General features: G+C 38.1%; 1 protein-coding gene across 2 annotated transcripts in view; it reads right to left on the bottom strand.

Moving 5' to 3' along the window:
- RYK (receptor like tyrosine kinase) overlaps positions 1-20,112 on the bottom strand; it is a 41,632-nt gene extending 21,520 nt beyond the window's left edge. Inside the window, exons 1-6 of one of the 2 annotated variants that reach the window (XM_063306801.1) lie at positions 19,730-20,112; positions 8,308-8,429; positions 5,175-5,274; positions 3,673-3,807; positions 2,730-2,786; positions 1,356-1,500 (exon numbers count right to left, since the gene is read on the bottom strand). In XM_063306801.1, coding sequence (XP_063162871.1) covers positions 1,356-1,500; positions 2,730-2,786; positions 3,673-3,807; positions 5,175-5,274; positions 8,308-8,429; positions 19,730-19,952 — 782 coding nt within the window. In that variant the 5' untranslated portion in view covers positions 19,953-20,112. The remainder of the gene's footprint in view (positions 1-1,355; positions 1,501-2,729; positions 2,787-3,672; positions 3,808-5,174; positions 5,275-8,307; positions 8,430-19,729) is intronic. The other variant, XM_063306802.1, reaches the window with a different exon arrangement.
- Between the last annotated feature and the right edge of the window lie 274 nt (positions 20,113-20,386).

Here is a 20,386-nt window from a genome sequence, read left to right on the forward strand (position 1 = left end):
TAAAAACTAGCCTGGACTCACTTAACAACTGTTATGACTTACACCCGAAAATCTGGGCTCAATTGCGGTTGTTAAGTGAGGACTACCTGTACCTCATTCAATTACTAGTGTGATAATAATTTTATCTGTTACACACTTATACCTAATTGCAGTACAGGCAAAATAATGGAAATCATAACAGAATATGAGAATAAATAGAATATTTATAAATAATATGGACATCATAGGAAAACTTACCTGTATTTATTTTTACTATTGTTTTCATGTCTTTTATTTATTGTGGATGCGTTATGCACTTTGTGAATTGACAAGAATCACATGATTGTGGCAGTATAAACATATAATTAATAAACCAATGTTGCCATTTTAAGCCTAACCTAGTACTTTATTTACTTATTTAATTTATATAGCTGCCCATCTCATGCATGCAACTCTCGGCAGCACACACAATTAAAACACAAAGCTAAACAATCAACATAATTCAAACACAACCATCACAATACAATTAAAAACAGTTAAAAAACTATAACAACAACAACCTATTGGTCTTGGCGTAACTCTCATCCTTCTGAGGGAAAATCAAAGGGACACAAGCTGGATAATTAGGGAATGGCCACCACAGGTACTTAAGAGTCATATTTGTTTTTTAAATTGGATCAGCCTTGTACAGAGTGGGAGCATTGTCTAAACTTGTTCTAGGCTTCTCTCCTTACTTTCTCTGTGCAAAGCCCAGTCAAATTTGCAACCCCCTGTGATAGAAGAAACTGAATTGTAAAATGTATGTGGTATATTTATTTCTTCCCCAACATCATCTCCAGTATCTTCAGTTACATTCACAGGTGGGTCCCACAAACTGATATATCATTTTTAAGGGATCATGGTTCTTTAACCCAAATTCAGACACCTGTAAATAAACTCTTTAAAACTGGCAAAGAAAAACCATGTCCATTTCTATGACAGGCATTTCAGAAAACAATCTTTATACTGGTCATATAAAGCACTGTACAATGTTTGTAATTTAAACATTTAAATTAATTTTGAAACTGAATGCAAACCAATTTAGCTATCAGTTGACTGAGTGAAAGCAATGGTTTCAGAAGCACAATACATTTTTTAACTCATGATTCAAGTGCCATTTGGTTGCATCAGAAAATGTTTTGCTTAGTGCACAACCACTGCTTAATATAACTAAGTTTTCCATGCTTCATCTTGGAACGTTAAGAAAATTAAATGAAACAATTCAGCATCGTCATGTTAGCCCTGCCAAAACATATTAACTATTTTTTTCATAACAAATAACCCCTTGTATATAATCTCATATGAAAACTAGAAAGAAAATGTAAAGCCATTTTTACCTGTCTTCTAATTCTATTCTTTTCATACTGTGTAGATGCAAAACAGCTAATATTATTGCTACCAGGAATATGACTGCACAGCAAACTCCTACACTGATATAAAACACACGTGTAGAAGTGGTGGGAGCTGCATTTACAGGATCAACTGAAATTGAAAGAGAATTCAACAAAGAATTACTGCAAACTAAATGAGCATAACATTTGGCAGTTTTACATTCAAGAATAAATTAATTTTTATTTTATGCATACATAAAGCTCAAAATTTCACTTGCAGAGATCTAAATTTTAAAAGTGCATTTATTTATTTTTAGAGCCAGTTTGGTCTACTGGTTAAGGCAATCTGCTAGAAAACAGGAGACTTGAGAGTTCCAGTCCCGCCTTAGGCATGAAAGCCAGCTGGGTGACCTTGGGCCAGTCACTCTCTCTCAGCCCAACTCACTTCACAGGGTTGTTGTTGTGGGGAAAACAGGAGGAAGAAGGAGTGTTTGGTGTGTTCCCGCCTTGAGTTATTTATAAATATATTAAAGGCGGGATAGAAAATTAATTAATTAATTAATTAATTCAGTTTATATCTAGTGCATATTGTTAGTAACAAAGATAAAATTATTTATGTATAAAAGTGACTGATAGCAAAATTTAATATACAGACTGTTGAATCAGTTACTATGAAAACAACATGGCAAGAACTTAATAATATGACATGGAAATAGCTTTCTTTCTACTTCATTTGTATGCCATCCATTCCTGAAGACTCTGGGTGGCTAACAGACAAAAACAGCATGAAATAAAAAGCCCCCAAAATAAGTATAAAATAATAAAGCCATCCATAATATAAAGAAAATTGACAACATCAAAATAATAAACAGAAAATATACAGACGTATTTATTTATTTCATTTATACGGCTGCTCAGCTCCAACAATGCAGCTCTGGGTGGCATACAAAACTCTATGCCTACCAGATTCTAATCTTCACTCACAACATTCCCTCCTGCTGAATTAGATGGAACAACCAGTCTTACCAGGCAAGCACAATCAAGCAGGCAGTAGCCCAGGAAAGGTGGCTTAGTATTTATTTTATGTAGTATTTATTTTATGATATTGATGATGCTCAAGCATAAACTGCTAGTTTGGTTAATATTCTTAGTGTCCCAGATAGTGTCCAAGTACTAAGTATCTTAGTATCTTTAAAAGAACAATAGGAGGGGGGAAAAGGTTGAAGGTCTGAGCAAATTTTCTTAATTCAATAGCAATTTGGGAAGAATTTAGTTTCTGATTCTTATATGAGCAGATAATTCAAAAAGAATGTACATGATCCTCCTCGTGCAAATGATAATATGAATTAAAATAAGGAGAAAAAATCCGCATTTACTTACAAATGGCTTTAGTGTTATTTTTGTTTGATATTGGTGGCTTTACTTCTAAATCAAGTTCTAAAAATAAGAGGAGAAAAATGGCATTTTAGACAAATTTTCTTATAAATTGCTTTGTATTACAAGAGAATATAAATGAGTTTACCTAAGCACCCAGAGAAACACAAACCTTTCTACATAATCTATGATCTACAGAAGAAATACCACAGCGTGCAGTACCATTACCTCCAAACGTCCAGTAACAAAGAGTACAAACCATACAGCTGATTTGAAATTATTAAAAACAAAATACCCTTGTATAAACGTAACTCTTTTACAGGGGACAGGGAGAAACATAAACTAAAATTCAATTGTGAATGTACTATGATCCCAGAAAAGAGAGAGAAATAGTTGAATCTATCTGTCCAACATATTTCAAGGGAACACAGTATTTAACTTTCTAAATTCAATTCAATTCTAAATTCATACCCTGACCTCTTTCATATACCTACAAATGGAAGTTAATTGAGAAAAAATCCTGTGAAACTCCTATAATCAATAAAGCGTATTCTTCAAATAACATTGAAACATTATATTAAAGTATATCAGTAGATATTATCTAGCATAAATCTAGTGATAAAGGGACAATTTACAATTTCACTGTAGTTATTGGGTACTATGGTCTCTCATTTCACCTTTATTTTCCTTTAGCTTTTTATACATTTTGTTCTTGAAGATCTAAATTATTTTGTTCACACACACACATAATTCTGTTGCCCTCAGTACTCTATTACTACCATAGTAACTATTTACTTTAGTGGCAGAATCTACAAACTGTACTTTAAAGTGATGAAGTTAAAAGATAAGGAGGAGCATGCATAAAGAGCTTTCCAGCTCAGATAATCTTATAAAAAGTTTGCGACTGACTCCTTTAAAATAGAATAACAGACAACCCACAATGACTTACTTTTATGACACATTTTCCTTCGTTTAAAATTTAAGACTGTGATATTTTTGGAAGTATTTACTGTCATGTTGAGTTGCATTAGCACTGTAACATCGAAGTCTAATTTGCCAGTACAAGACAGTTCCATTTGAAACACTGTAAATAGAAAAATAAAATAAATAAAATGTTTTATCTTATTTAAGCAGTATGTTGTTTTAAATACCTACACCATATTTTCTTTGCTACAATTTAAAAAGCTAGTATAACTCTTTGAATTGTCTTTCATTTATTCCCAAATTGCCATGCATTTAAATAGAAGCATTATATGCATTATCAGTCTGATTGCTTGCTGTATTTATTATTTATTACGGTGAGTGAGCAACCATAGTCTAATTAATAATGGTAAGCTCAAAGGGCTTGAAAGCAAGGCATCAAACTGTCTTGCCTGATTAGACAGCAGCAAAATCTGGCAGCATCCTTCTTTAGCCTTTCATGCTCTACAGCTACAAAAAAAGATGGCACTTTCTTGGTCAATGTTGAGCAGAAGCATCCAGAGTTCTTTGGTTTTACTCAAACAGACAATCTATTTGATCCCCTTTCCTATGGGGGAGAGAAGCTGAGGGATTCCTGGCCCCATCCTACTACGATACTAAGTATCTTGCCTGAAAAGCTCAATGAGAAAGGGAGATAACAGATTTCTTTGACTGCCACTCATCTGACATACAGGAGTAACGATGTTTGGCTTTGTAACTAAAGATCAACCAATAATTGTAGATCCTGATTTTGAATAAGATTCCTAAGAAATATACCAATGTTTATTACTCTGCTGAAATGTAAATACTCTTCTACCATTCAGAAACAAATAAAAATATCTAATTATATAAGAAGCTATCATTGAGAAAAAAATATGCCCTTCCCTACACATACTTCACATTTCTTTCAGGGAAGAAAAGAGTTGATTAGACCCATTCATAATAAATTAGGGTAATGAAATCAAAATTGCAATGTTTTAACTATTATTCATAAAGAATCAAAATCAAGTAGTTGAGGATACAAAAAAATTGAATGCAAGATGCAGTGAAAAAAAATCTAATTTGAAATAGCAACCCAAGAACAAAATTTAGGTAAATTGACATGAATGATCAGTTCATTTATAAACAGAACATATTTTATGTTAGTTAAATTACATTTTGCCCCATATGAAGCCACAAGAGTGTAATTGTGGAAACAAAATCAACTTCCTAAAAGAAGAGATGCTATAATACAATGACTGTATTATGTATTACAATTGTACACTGGACAAAATACACACAGTTCAATTACAATCTGATGTGTAGGCCAAACGAAGGCTATCTCTTTGCTTTGCTATTAAGTTTACAAACATTCTGGAACCAGAGTAGGTCATAATTTTATTTTTGCTCTCCCTGGAGCTAGTAGCCCACAGGTTGGAGCAGCATAAAAATAAATAGTTCACTGTAATTGAACATTCTATTATATGCCAGCTTTAATTGAAATGCACTCACCTGACAAAGTTCGAGGAACTTCTCCTTGTTCAGAAATATTTACCTGTGGCATATCCATAGCCAACAGATTATCTACATGAAATCCCAGTTTATATTCAATCTATAACAACATGCAGAAAGATATCAAACCAAAAATATGTTCAACACAAGATTATCTATATTTGCACTGTTATACTGTTAGCAAAAAACATTTTTGCTAGGTGCCAACACCATATCTGAGAGAGAGATCTAGATGAAAAACAGGACAGTGCTTTCTAAATCACCAAGAAGCAGGGATAACCAAAAGTGAATGAATAGAAAACCATTTTCTGGTAGAAAAATAGACATGCCCATTTCTTCGTAAATGTGTTCAATGCTTGAATATTTAATGCTTTTTGCTTTATTAAGCTGGGTACCAAAATATCAATATTGGAGTTATACTGAAATATTTAATCTTTGAATTATACTGAGATACTTGGAGCAAAAGGAAACTGATCTCCCATATTTCACTTGTTATTTACCCATAATGGATGTTATTTAAGTTGTCATCTACATAATTCACCAAAATTGAATTAAATAAATACATTTACACATACTGGTTATGTGCCTGCACAGAGTTCCATCTGGAATAATTTAAAGCTTATAAAATTCAGAAAACCCCCCCCCACTATTCCTGCATGGGATTGTGATTAGGTGTGGTTCATGCTGAAACCCTCAGTTTCAAGGACTGATACAACAGTCTGAGAGGAATAATGAGGTCCTCTGACGCTGAGCAAAACAGGATAGTAGAGTTATGTGAACTTGCAGGTGATTTTTTGAAGAACCTCTGTTACAGCTAAATAATCAGTTCTTTTGCATCATGACTCAATTATTCACACTACACAATGGTAATTATGTAGCTTACTACCTCGAATAAATGTGAATCTTAAATGAATTTTTTTCCCTTCTTTCTCAATTTTTCCCCCAAGTCAGGGCATGCAAGAAACCTAAAAATATTTCTGAGCTGGAAGACTTCTGCAAGGAGATTTGGAAAAACATTCCAGAAGGAAGAACAGCAAGACTTTTAACTGGCTGCAGGAAATGTTTGGAATCTAAACTTCTGCAATCAACTCTATATTCATGAAAACCAAATCATTACCTGACCTATCTGAACAGCAGAGCCTTCTTTCAAACTAATCACTTTCCACAAACTGTTCTATTAGGACTTAAAATGAGATGCTAATGGCCACCCTGTCCAATTTTTAATAACTGAAAAAATGTAAATGATAATGCCATTGCTCAATTTTTATGTTCCTTGTTCATATATTTTGTTTGGCTCTGATACTCAAGACAACTGGGAAGATCTCTACTGTTCCAAATTCAGTGCCATTTTAATGCATGCTGTCTCAAAAATGTCCCACGCCTTCAGTGATTTTAACTCCTTGGAGGGAATATGAATGGAAGGAAGGAAGGAAGGAAGGAAGGAAGGAAGGAAGGAAGGAAGGAAGGAAGAATCCCTTCTCACCCCTATGGGTGGTATGTGTCTTCCTCAACCTCGGGTCCTCTACCAGAGGCCTGGGAGTGTGAGGGTTCTGCGCAGTATCTTAGCTGTTCCTAGCACTGCACTCTTCTGGACAGAGAGCTCTGTTGTTGTTCCTGGGATCTGTTGGAGCCACTCTCCCAGCTTGGGGTCACAGCCCCAAGTGCCCCTACCACCACTGGGACCACTTTGGCCTTTACTTTCCACATCCTCTCTAGTTCCTCCTTCAGGCCCTAGTACTTCTCCAGCTTCTCATATTCCTTCTTCCTGATGTTGCTGTCACTTGGCACTGCTACATCTATCACCACCGCTGTCTTCTGGTCCTTGTCTATTACTATGATGTCCAGTTGATTGGCCAGTACCTGCCTGTCTGTCTGGATCTGGAAGTCCCACAGGATCTTAGCCCTGTCATTCTCCACAACCTTCTGTGGAATCTATATGGTCTAGCCCATATATATATATATATATATAGCAAGTCTTAGTAATGTATAATGGAACTTGTATTCCAAACATACATGCATAAAATTGACTCTGGTCTGTGATCTTTACCCTATCCTCTAGCAAAGGATAGTGGGAGGAGATGGGCAGGGACAAATTTCATAATAAATAAATAGATAGATAGATAGATAGATAGATAGATAGATAGATAGATAAAAGTATCCTGAGCAACACCATATCGTACCCAAACTGTCACTTCTAGTTTGAATTTTCTTATTTTTCATTCTTATTCTTATTAGTATTCTTACTGAATTTTCTTAGCCTAACTTATAATGTTGAAGGGAAGAGCTGAGGCTTATTTTTGTGCTGTTCCTAGTATTTCTACAGCCTAGCTCTGTCTTTCTTTCCAGGGTTCACTGTGACTCTGACAAAAATCTCTACCTGGTCCTCTAACTTTAACTGCAAACATAACTTTCCTTTTCCTTTACCTGAAAGTGATGAACATTAATAAAAACAAGCAGAATTTTATAATGTTTAAGTATTTTTGTGTCTTGCTTCTTTAGAGTAGGAATGCCTTTAAAATATATAGAGAAAACTTACTCTATTGTATTTAGCTGTTTCCTTTCTCCCAGGGTAAAATCTGAAATGTTTAATTATTTTATCCTCTAACAATTATATTTGATGAAGGCAAGCTAGGTTTATTTATTTTTCCTGTTTTTACAAATATTTTCAAAATACAATGGCACAAATATTCTCACCAAACAGCAGCCATTTTCAAAATTCAAAAGATCTAATCTGGAAACATGCCAGAGTTTGTTAGTTGTGTAACAATATTTGAATGCTTTTGGACAAAACTATTCATATTTTAAAATATAAATCATAAAACTAAATAAAAATATTACTAATTTCATTTTAATATTGTTCTTCCTCCAAATAAATGAGGCATTCTGCAGTATAATAAAGATTTTTGCTGCACTCAGAATATTGTTGTTTCAAGTACACGAAATATATAATCTTGCTATTTCTGATTGGCTATTCTCATTGCAGTGAAAAACATATTTAAAGTAGCATTGGGTAGATAACAAATTCACCTTGCAGTGACTGTTCACAGCATTTCCACCTTAAGACCAATCCTGCAAAGGCACACAAAGAATAATGATTCTATTTAATTCATTCAGAAAAATAGCTCTTGCTTACCTTGGACTTTGCATGCCAAGTGAAATGAAGGCTGTTTGTCTCTACTGGTACTTGTAGATTAAATGACAAAGCGAAGTGATTGATAAGGTCATTCCTCACATAATAAAGTTCTGCATCAATACCTAAATATTTTTAAAATAATAAAAGAAGGCTGAAAGCAGTTATAACAAGAGGCAAGATCAATTCAAGAAAAAGCTCACAGCTGTACTTTTTTCAGGGGAAACAAGCTAATGCTTAATGCCAATAAAAAACTACAAAAACATAAATCAAGTTGGCACTTTTTTAGAGAAATATTGTTATGATTGTAGAAAGTAATAATTCCATTGTTTGCCTTCTTCAGTCTTTTAACTTGATAAAAAAGCTCTCTTCTCCATCCTAAATGCCTGCCAACCAATTCTTTTCCAGATGTTGCCCTGATCCATATATTTCCTTCTTCGTGGCAAATACTAGGAGACTGTACTAGAAATTACATTTTTCTGTTCTATCACGTCATGTTATGTGAGCCGACTCACTCGAAAAGACAATTATGGTGGGATTTGTCAGTGGTAAAAGAAGAAGGGACCACCCTAGGACTCACTGGCTTGACACCATCAGAAGGGACACTGGAATGACTTTGATGGAACTAAAGGAAGCTGTAAGAGATAGAAGGCATGGACAGCACTGATCCACAAAGGGACCGAGAGTTGGACACGACTGAACGGACAGACTCCACAAGTATTTTCTATCACTACCTTATACACCTATATGCCCCCCCACAATAATTTAAAGTGTATGGCAGGAGAGATTAAGGGTAATGTATACCCTGAAAACAGATATTAAAAAGTCTCTTTTGAGTTGAGCTTGATGTTGGAATAACACTAGAGACACCCAGATTCATGGAAGCTTACCCAACTGATTTTAGGCCACTTATTCTCTCTCTCAGCTCAGCCTATCCCACTTCATTGCTGTTTAGGAAAAACACTTTGCTTAATGAATTGATGAATAAATAAATTTGTTGTTTCCTTATTATCTGCAGAGTTCGTTACAATGTAATACCACAGATAATGAAGCAGCAAACAATGAGACACTGGGTCTATCGGAATTGGGAAACTAAGTTCCAAAACCTACAGTAGTCCTCTTCCTCCACAAGTATTTTCTCTTTCATCTTCTGAGGTCACCTATGCAATGAATTTGCTTCTCCTTCTCCTGTTTATTTGTGGTGGACCTTGCTGAGCCACATCACAAGGCTTCAAATAATACTGCCCCAACAATAAGCACCATGTAGTTATCACAGTAAGCCATGGTTGGCAAACTACACAAACATCTAACAGTTCAGCTGAGAGGCAAAACCAGTGAACAACCCAGCATGGTGTAAGTGGAATTATCTCCATCAGCAGCCAAGCAAGTTGCTCCAAAGAAGGTGGATAGCTGCCATGTAGAAGCCATATTTAGCCTCACAACTAAGTTGACCCAGTAATATCTACAATGACTAACCAAAAAGAATGAGCAAACACATTATGTAGAAGACCTAAACCTTTAAAATATGTACTTTATGCATGTGCAAAGCCTGTCCACCATTTCGCACAGGTATAAAGAAAACAAAACAAAACAAAAACCCGCCCAAACCACAGATACTGTACCTGAAATCTGTAACCACAACCCCTAAGTTGAGGTCTGGTCTCTATTACTCCATGAAACTTCAAATAAAAAGGGTCACTTCTATAATGGAGGAAGGAACTTAACAAAGAATTTCAGAGAGCTGTTAGAAGAGACAATAAGCAGTATTAACAAGGGCATCTGGAAAGACAATTAAGATGGAAACAGACAGAAAAACAAGAAAAGCCTTCCAAAAGATCTTCAAACTCAGCATGAGGTTCCAAACTTGAATTGCTATGCTAAAGGACCTTAGAAGATATTTCCTATTTACATGAGCTACTAGAAGATAAATCAGCACTATAGTCATTACCAAGTTAGAAAGCTATAGGAATTGATGGAATGTCTGCAGAAATGTGGCATGCAACTGAAAAAGAACCTGTACACATTTTAACCAAACTATGCCAGCAAATCTCAAAAACAGCACAATGACCAAAGGATCAGAGGTCAATCTACATACCAATATCAAAAAAAGGAGACTCAACAATGTGTGCAAACTATTTTACAGTATCTTTAACTTTACATATTAGCAAAATAATGCTTAAGAGATTAAAGCTCTAAATGGAAAGTGAGATGCCAGATATTCCAGCTGGTTTTAGAAAAGGCTAAAGGGTAAGAAATATTATTGCTGATTAATTAAGCAAGCCAAAAATACCAAAAAGATGTCAATATATGGAAAATGAAAAGAATCCTTGAACATCTCACTGTCCTCATGACCAGCCTATAAACAGGAGAAGCAGCCATATGGAACATGGCAAAACAGACTGGCTTCAGGTCAACAAAGGTGACACAAAGGTTATTTATTTATTCAACCTATAATGCTGAATATATATTGAGGGAGTTTGGATTGGAAGAAGATGAGCATGGGTTTAAAACTGGAGGGGGAAAAAATAAATAACCTGCACTCTGCTGATGACACTATTCTGAGGGCTGAAAATTAAAATGATTTGGAAGCTCATATTATAAAAGTCAATGATTATAGTGAAAAAAATGGGACTAAGATTAAATATAAAGACCAAACTAATGACAGCTATAGCATCCAGTGATGGAACTTTCAATTAAGATATTGTAGTGGTAGACACTTTCTGCCTTTTAGATTCAATTATGAACACTAAAGAAACCAGCAGTCGAGAAATATGCCACTGACTAGCACTTGCTTGAGCAGCAATTAAGAACTTGAAAAATAGTACTCAGATAATATGCTGTGTTTATACCTACAAAGATCAGAGTGGTGCAGGCAATGGTTTTTCCTGTCACACTCTATGGAAGCAAAACATGGACTTTGCAAAAGCATAATAGAAAGAGTACTGACGCTTTGGAACATTAGTGTTGGAGAAGACTACTGAGAATACCATGGATAGACAAGAAAACAAACAAATTGATCACAGAACAAATCAATTCAGAGTTCTCACTTGAGGCACAAATGACCAATCTCAAATTGTCCTTTTATGGACATATTGTACAAAGATCTAGGTCTCCTGACAAGTCTATAATGCTGGGAAAGGTGGAACAAAAGAGAAGAGGATGACCATAAGAAAGGTGGACGGACTCACTCATAGTGGCCATGGTGCACCGTTGGAAACCTGAAGGGCGAGGCTGGGAATAGATCATCCTATAGAAGGTAACATGCTGTGTCCTATAGAAAGTCCATCTATGTGGTTGCTAACAGTTAACACTAATCAATCAACCAAGTATCATGACATTAGAAGTATGCTGGCTTACTTTTATGTCTTATTTTTATAAGCAGACAATGGCCTGTGACTGTATTGGCTAACAACCCAAATAATTTGCTAAGAGTATTAGATAAACTATACAATGCAATGAGGAGTCTATTTTGAAGATCAAGGTGGTTGTATCTAACATGGAAGAGAGAGTGAATGATAAGAAAATTCAAGCAAGTAGCTTGATAAAATGGTTATGAAAACGGAAACATGAATGAAGAAATTTTAAGACATACCAATATTGATAAAAAGGTAATGGAAAGTATGTGTCCTGTTCAGACCATGCACCAAACCAGTTCTCAATAAAACTCTTTATTAAGAACTATTTACAATCAATAAGTCCTTAGAAGGAGACCGGAATAATCAAGATTAAGCGATGTAGCAAGGCTACTCTAGGTATTCACTGGAAGAAGGCTGGAACCAATTGGAACACGAGTATTGGAGACAGCAGATCTCGAAATGCAATCAATCTGGAACCACACACCACCAGACGGCTGGCTCAAGGGATCTAGAGGCCAGGTTACGATCAACAAACAGGATTACACTGAACCTCAGGCACAAAATTCAAACTCAGAACCAGTCTAGACTCAGCTGGAATTACTGGACTAGACTGGATCTCTACAGAAGACAAACTGGAGCAAGGCTTGGAACTTGACACTGGGCTGGACTTGGCTGGAATCCCCAGACTGGACTGGATTTACTTGACAGCAGACCTGGAACAAGCCTTGCAACTCTGAATTTGGCTTGACTTGGCTGGAAGCCCCGGACTGGACTGGATTCGCTGTGCAGAGATTGGGAACAAGGCTGGGAACTTGAAGCTCAGCTGGACTTGGCTGGAGGCACTGTGTGTGCCACCAACTCAGATCCTGAGCAAGGTGAGCGACAATTCCCCAATTCTGCAGGGGGTTTGTGAAGAACGGTTACAGTAAGCTGCTGCATGGCGGTGGCATGGAAAACCCTTGGCTCGGTTGCGCAGCTGAGAGAAATGAGAGCTTTCAAGGCTGGATGCTAGGCGCTGGCTGCCGGGCTTGGTCAACGCCGATTCCTCAAGTGCAGTGGGTGCAAAGATTCCTCTCTCAGAAGTCAAGCTGGGCGCTGCTTCCTCTTCGAGCTCAGATGCCGCTTCTGAAGCCGGTAGGGAGTCTTCTTCTGACGCTGCAGGTCCTGAGGAGCGGTTGTCTCTGGCAGCACGCTGTCTGCGCTGCTGCCTTTTATCCTGTTCCTTGACGCGCTTGGAGTCTCTTGTAGCCAATCGGCTGCCTTTTCCTCCAAGCACTTTTCAGCACATCTCTGGCGTGCGCTGATTGGCGCATTCAAATCCCCCTCCGGATCTCACGCAATCAGCGTTGTGGAGTCTTCCCGCTCTGCTGGGTCATGCTGGAGTTTCGTTCCTCTAAATCCAGCACGGTAAGTTTCTAATTCCTCCTCTGACTCGGAAAGTAAAACCGAATCTGAGTCAGAGGCAGGCCTGGTCCTGACAGTATGTAATCTGGTGCAAGAAATGAACTTACAGGTAGACCTTGAGTTACCATGGCAACTGGAACCAGCATTTCCATTGTCAGTGATACAGCCATAAAGTGCAATGTCACATGACTGCTTCGCTTAGTGACAGCAATCCCTGCAGTCCCTATTGCTGCTGTTAAGCAAGGATTGTGGGTCATTAAGTGAGCACCTCCTCACAACTTCCTGCTGGTTTCCAACAACCAAGTCTGTGGGGAAGCCAGCAGGAAGTTGCAAGTCCCAGGTGGCTTGCAAGCAGGCCAGCAGGAAGGCAAATGGCTGCTGCCAGGTGGGAGAGGGAGGGGGTGTGCAGGTGGCCAAGGAGGCATGGCATAAGCATGGCAGGGCTTGTGGTGGCTGCTGCCGGGTGGGAGAGGGTCCATGAGTGGTTGGAGAGGGTGTGTGAATGGCCGGGGAGGCACAGCACAAGTGCTTGGGGAGGGTGCGTGAAGGTGTGTGAGTGGCCAGCAAGGTGCAAATGCAGAGGGGGTGGGGGAAGGTGCACGGGTGGGGGAGACTTACCCAAGCAATTTGCAACATTCCCTGCCGGCTTCCCCATTGACTTTGCTCATGGGAAGCCAGAAGGGAAGGTCACAAATCACAGTCATGTGACTGCACGATGCTGCAACCGTCATTAACTGCAAACTGATTGCCAAATGCCCAGATCACGATCGTGGGGGTGCTGGGATGTCCGGAACTTTGAGGACCAGTTGTAACCACCACTTGTTCAGCACTGCTGTAACTTTGAACTTCACTGAATCAGTGGTCGTTAACAAAGGTCTACCTGTATACCAAAAGAAGTGAATGAATAAATGCAGACTGATTATAAAAAATGACTAATACAAAAGATGTTGATGGGATGGGATCATATAAAAAGAATGAAAGAGGAACAAATTACAAAACAAATATATGAAGGAAGAGTGAATGAGCTGAGAGGATGGGGAAATTTGAGAAAGTAATGGTTATACTGAATTGATGAAGTACCCAAAAGGAGAGGAGGTAAGTTTAAAGAAGAAAGGCAAAATATGAATTAGAATATAGATGTGATGAAAACAAAAGTGGTTTGCAAGGAGAGAAAAGTACAGTCAGGTATAATGAATGGAGTTGGTGTAAGCCAGCCTTAACTATATTTCATTTTGTTTTCTCTTGCCTTTAATTTCACTTGCTCCTTACTCTTTTTCTGGGCTATGCATAATACATACAGCTTACCATGAAAGAAAATAGCATGATTGGCATATATATAGGTAGGCATGTAGTTAGTTAACATATGTAGTGTGTTAAGAATCTCTGGTTTCTATCTGATCTGTGAGCGTTACCGTATATTGATTTTTTCAATGAATTTCAGCATGACTGTTTAATTGGTCTTTGTAATTCTAATACTGCAATTACCTTGCAATTGGTCTTTGTAATTCTAATACTACATTGTTTCTGATTTCATGTAAGCCTAGTTGAGAAAAAGAATTACAAAGACCAACAGGACTGTGGAGTTAGCATCCACTGTCTTTATTCAGACATTTAATACCAAGTAAAGGATGGACTTTCCATGCTGTTACACTACAACTTCACTAGGTTTCAGTAGGTAGCATGGCCAATTTTTTGTGCTCCAGGAAAAAGTTCTGGAAGCCCACATGCTGCACTAAACATACTGTGGCTTGATTTAGCTTAACATGTTGTTTGAACAAAGTTGTTGTAGTCTACAATCCATGGTTTAGCATTTTTAAGTTTATTCAACAAATCAGAGAAAGTAGTTTCACAATGAATAAATCAATTTTTTATTTATATCTGAACTGAGAAACTATGAGTTGTGCTTGCTCTCTAAGGCAGATTCAAACTATTATTTATCACTTCAGTCCGTCCTACCGATTGTGCAGAGGGCATGCTGCAGACCCCATCTGTAAGACAACTCTGTTTGGCGGGGTCCAGGAAGCAGCCCTCCTCTGCAGTAGCTCCTACCCTGTGGAAAACGCTGCCCCCGGAGGTGAGACTGGCCCCATCACTCCTGGCCTTCCAGGGGAGTCTGAAGACCTGGCTCTGCCGCCTTGCTTCGGGCAGAGAGGGGAATACATGGTTAGGGCTGCTATAGACCACTCTTCCCATAGAGCTGAAGTTGAATCACCTTCCATCTTGGACTGTTTTAGATTCTCCTGCCACTTGGACTTTTTTACTTTTTTACTCTTATTTATATCTATTTATTAGAGTAATTTTATATTTGTGTATTTTATTTATTGTATGGTTGTTGTTTTAATTAATTATTGTAAACTGCCCAGAGTCCCCCGGTGGGAGGAGATGGGCGGGGACAAATTGAATAAATAAATAAATTAAATTAATAAATATCTGATGGCTAAGAGAGAGAGTTACTATACTTTGTTATGAGGTATAATCAATGTTATCAGGTCAGGGGACCAAAGAGAAGCTCAGAAATGTGACACAAGATTTTGTAATAAGATGGAAGAATTGCAAAAAGTCAGACAGATATAGCTTATTTATTTCAGTTTATAAGCTGCTTCACTCATCCAAGCAACTCAAGTGATATACAACACGTTCTCTTTCTCTCCCTCTGTCATATATGAAAAAGTTCAGATAAAAACCTATATTGATTGTAATCTAGATTATTGAATAACAGCACATCAAAATTTATGAATTCCACTTTTGATTAATTTACCTACAGTGCTGCTCAGGAAAAAGTGTTCCTCTTTTATCACCCTTATTTATAAACACAGACCAAATGATGCAGCTGCTGAAAGTCATTCTCAACTATCCCCTGTATTATAAAAAGGTGATCAAGTCTAATCCATTCAACTACCATCCAATAACTATTCTAAGCACAGTTAGTCAACTATATGCTAGGCACCCATATAACAAACCACTTGCTTCAGGAGAATATACTGCACAATAAACTGGTTTTAAACCTGGCCATTCAACTTTTGACTACTGTGTCATTCTCTACCATCTCACCAAGAAAAATCAGCCATGAGGATTTCTTTATTCTGCCTTCATCATTTTCAAGACAGAATTTGATATAATCCTAAGGAAAAAACTGTGGAAGAAACTAGCAGCAACCTCTATTCATCGCTGCTTGCTGTGATTCTGACTATCACATTGCTTCATGAGAATACCTATACAAAAGTAAAACATGATGCTCATGGTGCTCTCACTGAACCTATCACCATCATAATGGATGTCAAACAGGAATGTATTCTTGCTTCCCCATTATTCAGTGTCTATTTTAATTGCACAGTACAGGCTTTTATCAAGTAACAAGTTTCATTCTCCTCATTAACACAAAGATCCATCCCTCTTCCACTATATGCCAATGGCATCACTATTCTTTTCATGCTATATGAAGGCTCTGGGGGAGCCTAGTTAACTTCTGCCACCAATAAGTTGTAATTAATTATGCCAAATTGAAGGTTGTTCTATTTACAAAAAAGATGCTCTAACTGCCAACCTAAATGGCAAATTAATTACATACTAATAATGCAAACTAAGTGCTTTAAATATTTAGGTATTACTTTCCACTTATTCTCCACATGGAATCAACAAATCCTGAAATGTAGAGAGGGCCATAAATGAAATAATTAGATATGTATGCAACTTTGTTCCTGAAGTAGTTAAACTATTCAAGATGGAAGGTGATTCAACTTCAGCTCTATGGCATGCCACTCTGTCCTTAAAAACATACAAAACCTTTAAAAGCAGCACAGTCCAAATTTATAAGAATAATTCTCTATACTTCAATTTATCCCCAATGCCATATTAAGACTGGAACTAGGATCACCTTCCATTGATGTTCAGGTAAAAATATGCTGCTTAATTGTTTAGTTGAAACTAAACAATGGAAATGATTCACTGACCTAATTTGTTCTTACAGATAAATTTAATTCCACATGGGAAAAAAACCCCATACCAATTATTTTGGTTTCTGCAATGATTGTTCCCTGAAGCACTAACAGTGATGTATCTGGAAAACGCTATCTCTGAAGCTAAATGTATCCTTGACCTTGATTTACATGCTGACAGATCTGAAGTTCCAACTTACGTTTCAGGGAACTTTAACCATATCCCTTCCACACCATCTTTTAAAGATATTTTCCCCCTCAAATAGAAAGGCTATAATGGCTAGGTTCAATGCCCTACTCTTGGACCTGGTGGATGAGTGACTCAATTACACTTAAGTAGATCACCACTGCATAACCTCACAAGCAGTCACTGAAGCAACAGCCCACATCCTAGTACACTACCCATTATACCAGGACTAGCAACCAACATTATTACACCCATCCCTTGTTAGCAGCAAGGACTGGATTGATGGTAAAACTGTACAGTTTTTATTGGTAAGTCCATAAAAAACCTCTAAGAAAGTCACTAGGTTCTGCTCCATTGAACTGAATGTTAAGTCAATGGGCTTAAACTTGACTTTGCCTGGATTAGCCAACTGCCATTTAGGAAACTAAAATGTTCATTTTCGAATAGCAGATACTGCCTTATCAGTGTTTATTATTTTACTGTTTAGATTTATGTAAATACCTAATTCAGTTCTATTTTTTATTCTACTTGCATACATTTTTTAAAAAATGGAGTCTCAGTATAAATAAACTATGACAGAGTTAAGTGTTGTATAAATTTTAAAATATTAAAAGCTGTTTATGAAAAGCAGAATTTTGAGAAGAATTGTAGAAACTGTGTGTGCACACATGCGCATACACTGTAGATATGCATTGTCTGGAACTACAAGCACCATTTAGAGTCTTAATGCCCCTGGCTTCCTAAAATAATATTGTCATGTTTTAGCAGTTTGGTTTAGCTTGTTGTATGAACCCAGTCATTGTGATTTGTATATTATGATTTACAGCAGGGTTTTTTCTGAACCAAGGGGCACACTTGGCCTTTTAATCTTATTTCAGAGGCTAACATATACAAAGCTAGAGGGTGCAATTTTTTTTTCATATCACTGATATGAATTAAATATCACTGATATTTAAACCTAATAACAATTACTCACCATTCATGTATTTAAATATTTTCCACTTCCATTATATTAAAAATTACAATTTGGTAAAAGACATCCTGATATCTGAAAGTATAGAGCCAGGTAATTCCATGTTTTTCTGGATGTAGACATGTAAGTGCTCTACAATGCACTTCAGACTATAACTCATACTGAGATTTTGCACAAGTATCTCAAAAAGTACTTTCGGGTAGATGATTGCTACTACTACAAAAAAAAAATCATGGAACTTTTCCATCTTTTTCTCTTATTCTTTTTCTGTTAAGATAATAATAAAAATTTATTAAACATGTATGCCACCTGACTCTCAATGACTCTGGGTGGAAGAAATGGTGGAAAACATCAGAAGATACCAACTGAAGACAGTATTATTAAGTTTCACTGCAAAATTCTGTGAAAAAGAAAGGGTATAATCAGACTGAATGATAGTTATAGAGATACAAGTGGGGAATCAGTATAAAACTTACCCATCTAGTTAAAATATATTTATTCAATCATTTCAATGCTGCTTCTTTCCAAATACATATGCAAAATCAGCAATAATATGCCACCTAGAGTTACTTTGGTGACTAAGGTGCCATACAAGTTGATAAATAAATAAACAGTATTTATTTTTTTTTAAAAATGTACAGGCCACCTATCTCCCAACAACTCTGAGGGGCTTAAAATCGAAAAATAAAAAATACGAACAATGAAACATGCATTGAAAACATAGTATGTTTCCAAACTACAGGCAACATTTCTGAATAAAAAATATACAAGATCAACATTAGCTAATCGGCAGGAGGGGAGTATTTAGCCATGTTTTACCCATATATAAGCTATAAGTATGATATGCCGGAGTCAAATTTTACAAAATTATTTCTTCTGAAAGTACTGTAAAAACATAATCATGTCAATAAGAAACAGAAACTGTTTCTTATCAAAGGCATTACTTTCTACAAAATGAAATCATTATTTGCAAAATAACATTAGCCTTGGATCTGGGGAACGAGTGCTCTCGCCTTCACCGTGACTCTGCTTGGCTGGCAAAATCGAATTCTTCACCTCCAAGCTTCTTCCCACCCGGGAAAAACAACAATCCCAGCCGGCTGTCGAAGAGGACGGAATTTGGAAACTGCTCTGTGAAGCACCTTTGAAGGGCCATCAAAATGCAATGCTAGACGTAAAACGGGCACTCTCCCTCCTCTTCCAAAGCCACGTACGTGCTGTAGTTGTTTCCACCCCGAAATCCCACCCAAGGCGGCGTGCTCACGGCACAAAGATGGTTAAGGAGCACTAACGCAGCAAGGCCCAACAAGGAACGAGGAGCCAGGCAACAGGAGGGATAGCCAGGCCAAAGGAAGAGGAACGATCCCGACGCCAACCCAGGAGCAACCCCCGCCATTTACCCACCACCCTCCCACACGATCGGAGCTCTCTGGTTGCGGACGTCTCTCCCTTGTCCTAGCAAAAATATCCCCTCCAAGGAAAAGGACCCTGATCACACGTCAGAATCCTCCTCCTCTCTCTCTCACGCACACACAAGCCGGGAGCGAGTGCACATCCGCCTCTCACTCACCGATAAGGCGCAGCACCTCTTCTTGACTCATATACACACTAAGGCCGGGCCCGGTGGCAGGAACGGGTGCTTGAAACGGGCCCTTCTGGCTTTCGGAGCTCGCGGGAGGGGACAGCAGCAGCAACAGTAGCAGCAGCAGGAGAGAACCGAGGCGGCAGGCGAGCCGCGCCTCGGCGGCAGCGTCGGCGTCGTAGCTTCCATCCCGCCGGCCGCCCCGCACCATCGCTTGCTCCCGGTTCCCCACTGGGGAGGGGAACCGGGTCCCGGCCCGAGGCCTCACACTCGACAGCCGTTCATGCTCCGGCCACGCGCGCTCGCGCCCTCAGGGCCGGGTTCATGAGCTTCTTCCTCGCACGCGCGCTCACGCTCCCTTGGCCCGCCTCTCCGGCCGAGGATCCAGCGGAGCCGACGAGGAGAGGCAAGGCCCGGGTCTCTCCGCATGCGCATTTCTCTCTCCCCGTTGTCGCTTCGTCACGCCTGCGCAAAAGAAGCTATATAAAAACATGGGAAGTTCTCTCCAATCGTAATGGGAAGTGTCATCTTCCTTTTCCTCCCATCAGATTTCTAAAGTACAATAGTGTCCTCCGTGAATCTGTTATCCGGTGCTCACTTGGAACATTGGAAGAAATCATTGAACATTCTAAGTTATTGTTTAGT

Source organism: Candoia aspera, chromosome 6 (assembly GCF_035149785.1).
Source record: "Candoia aspera isolate rCanAsp1 chromosome 6, rCanAsp1.hap2, whole genome shotgun sequence".
NCBI lineage: Eukaryota > Metazoa > Chordata > Lepidosauria > Squamata > Boidae > Candoia > Candoia aspera.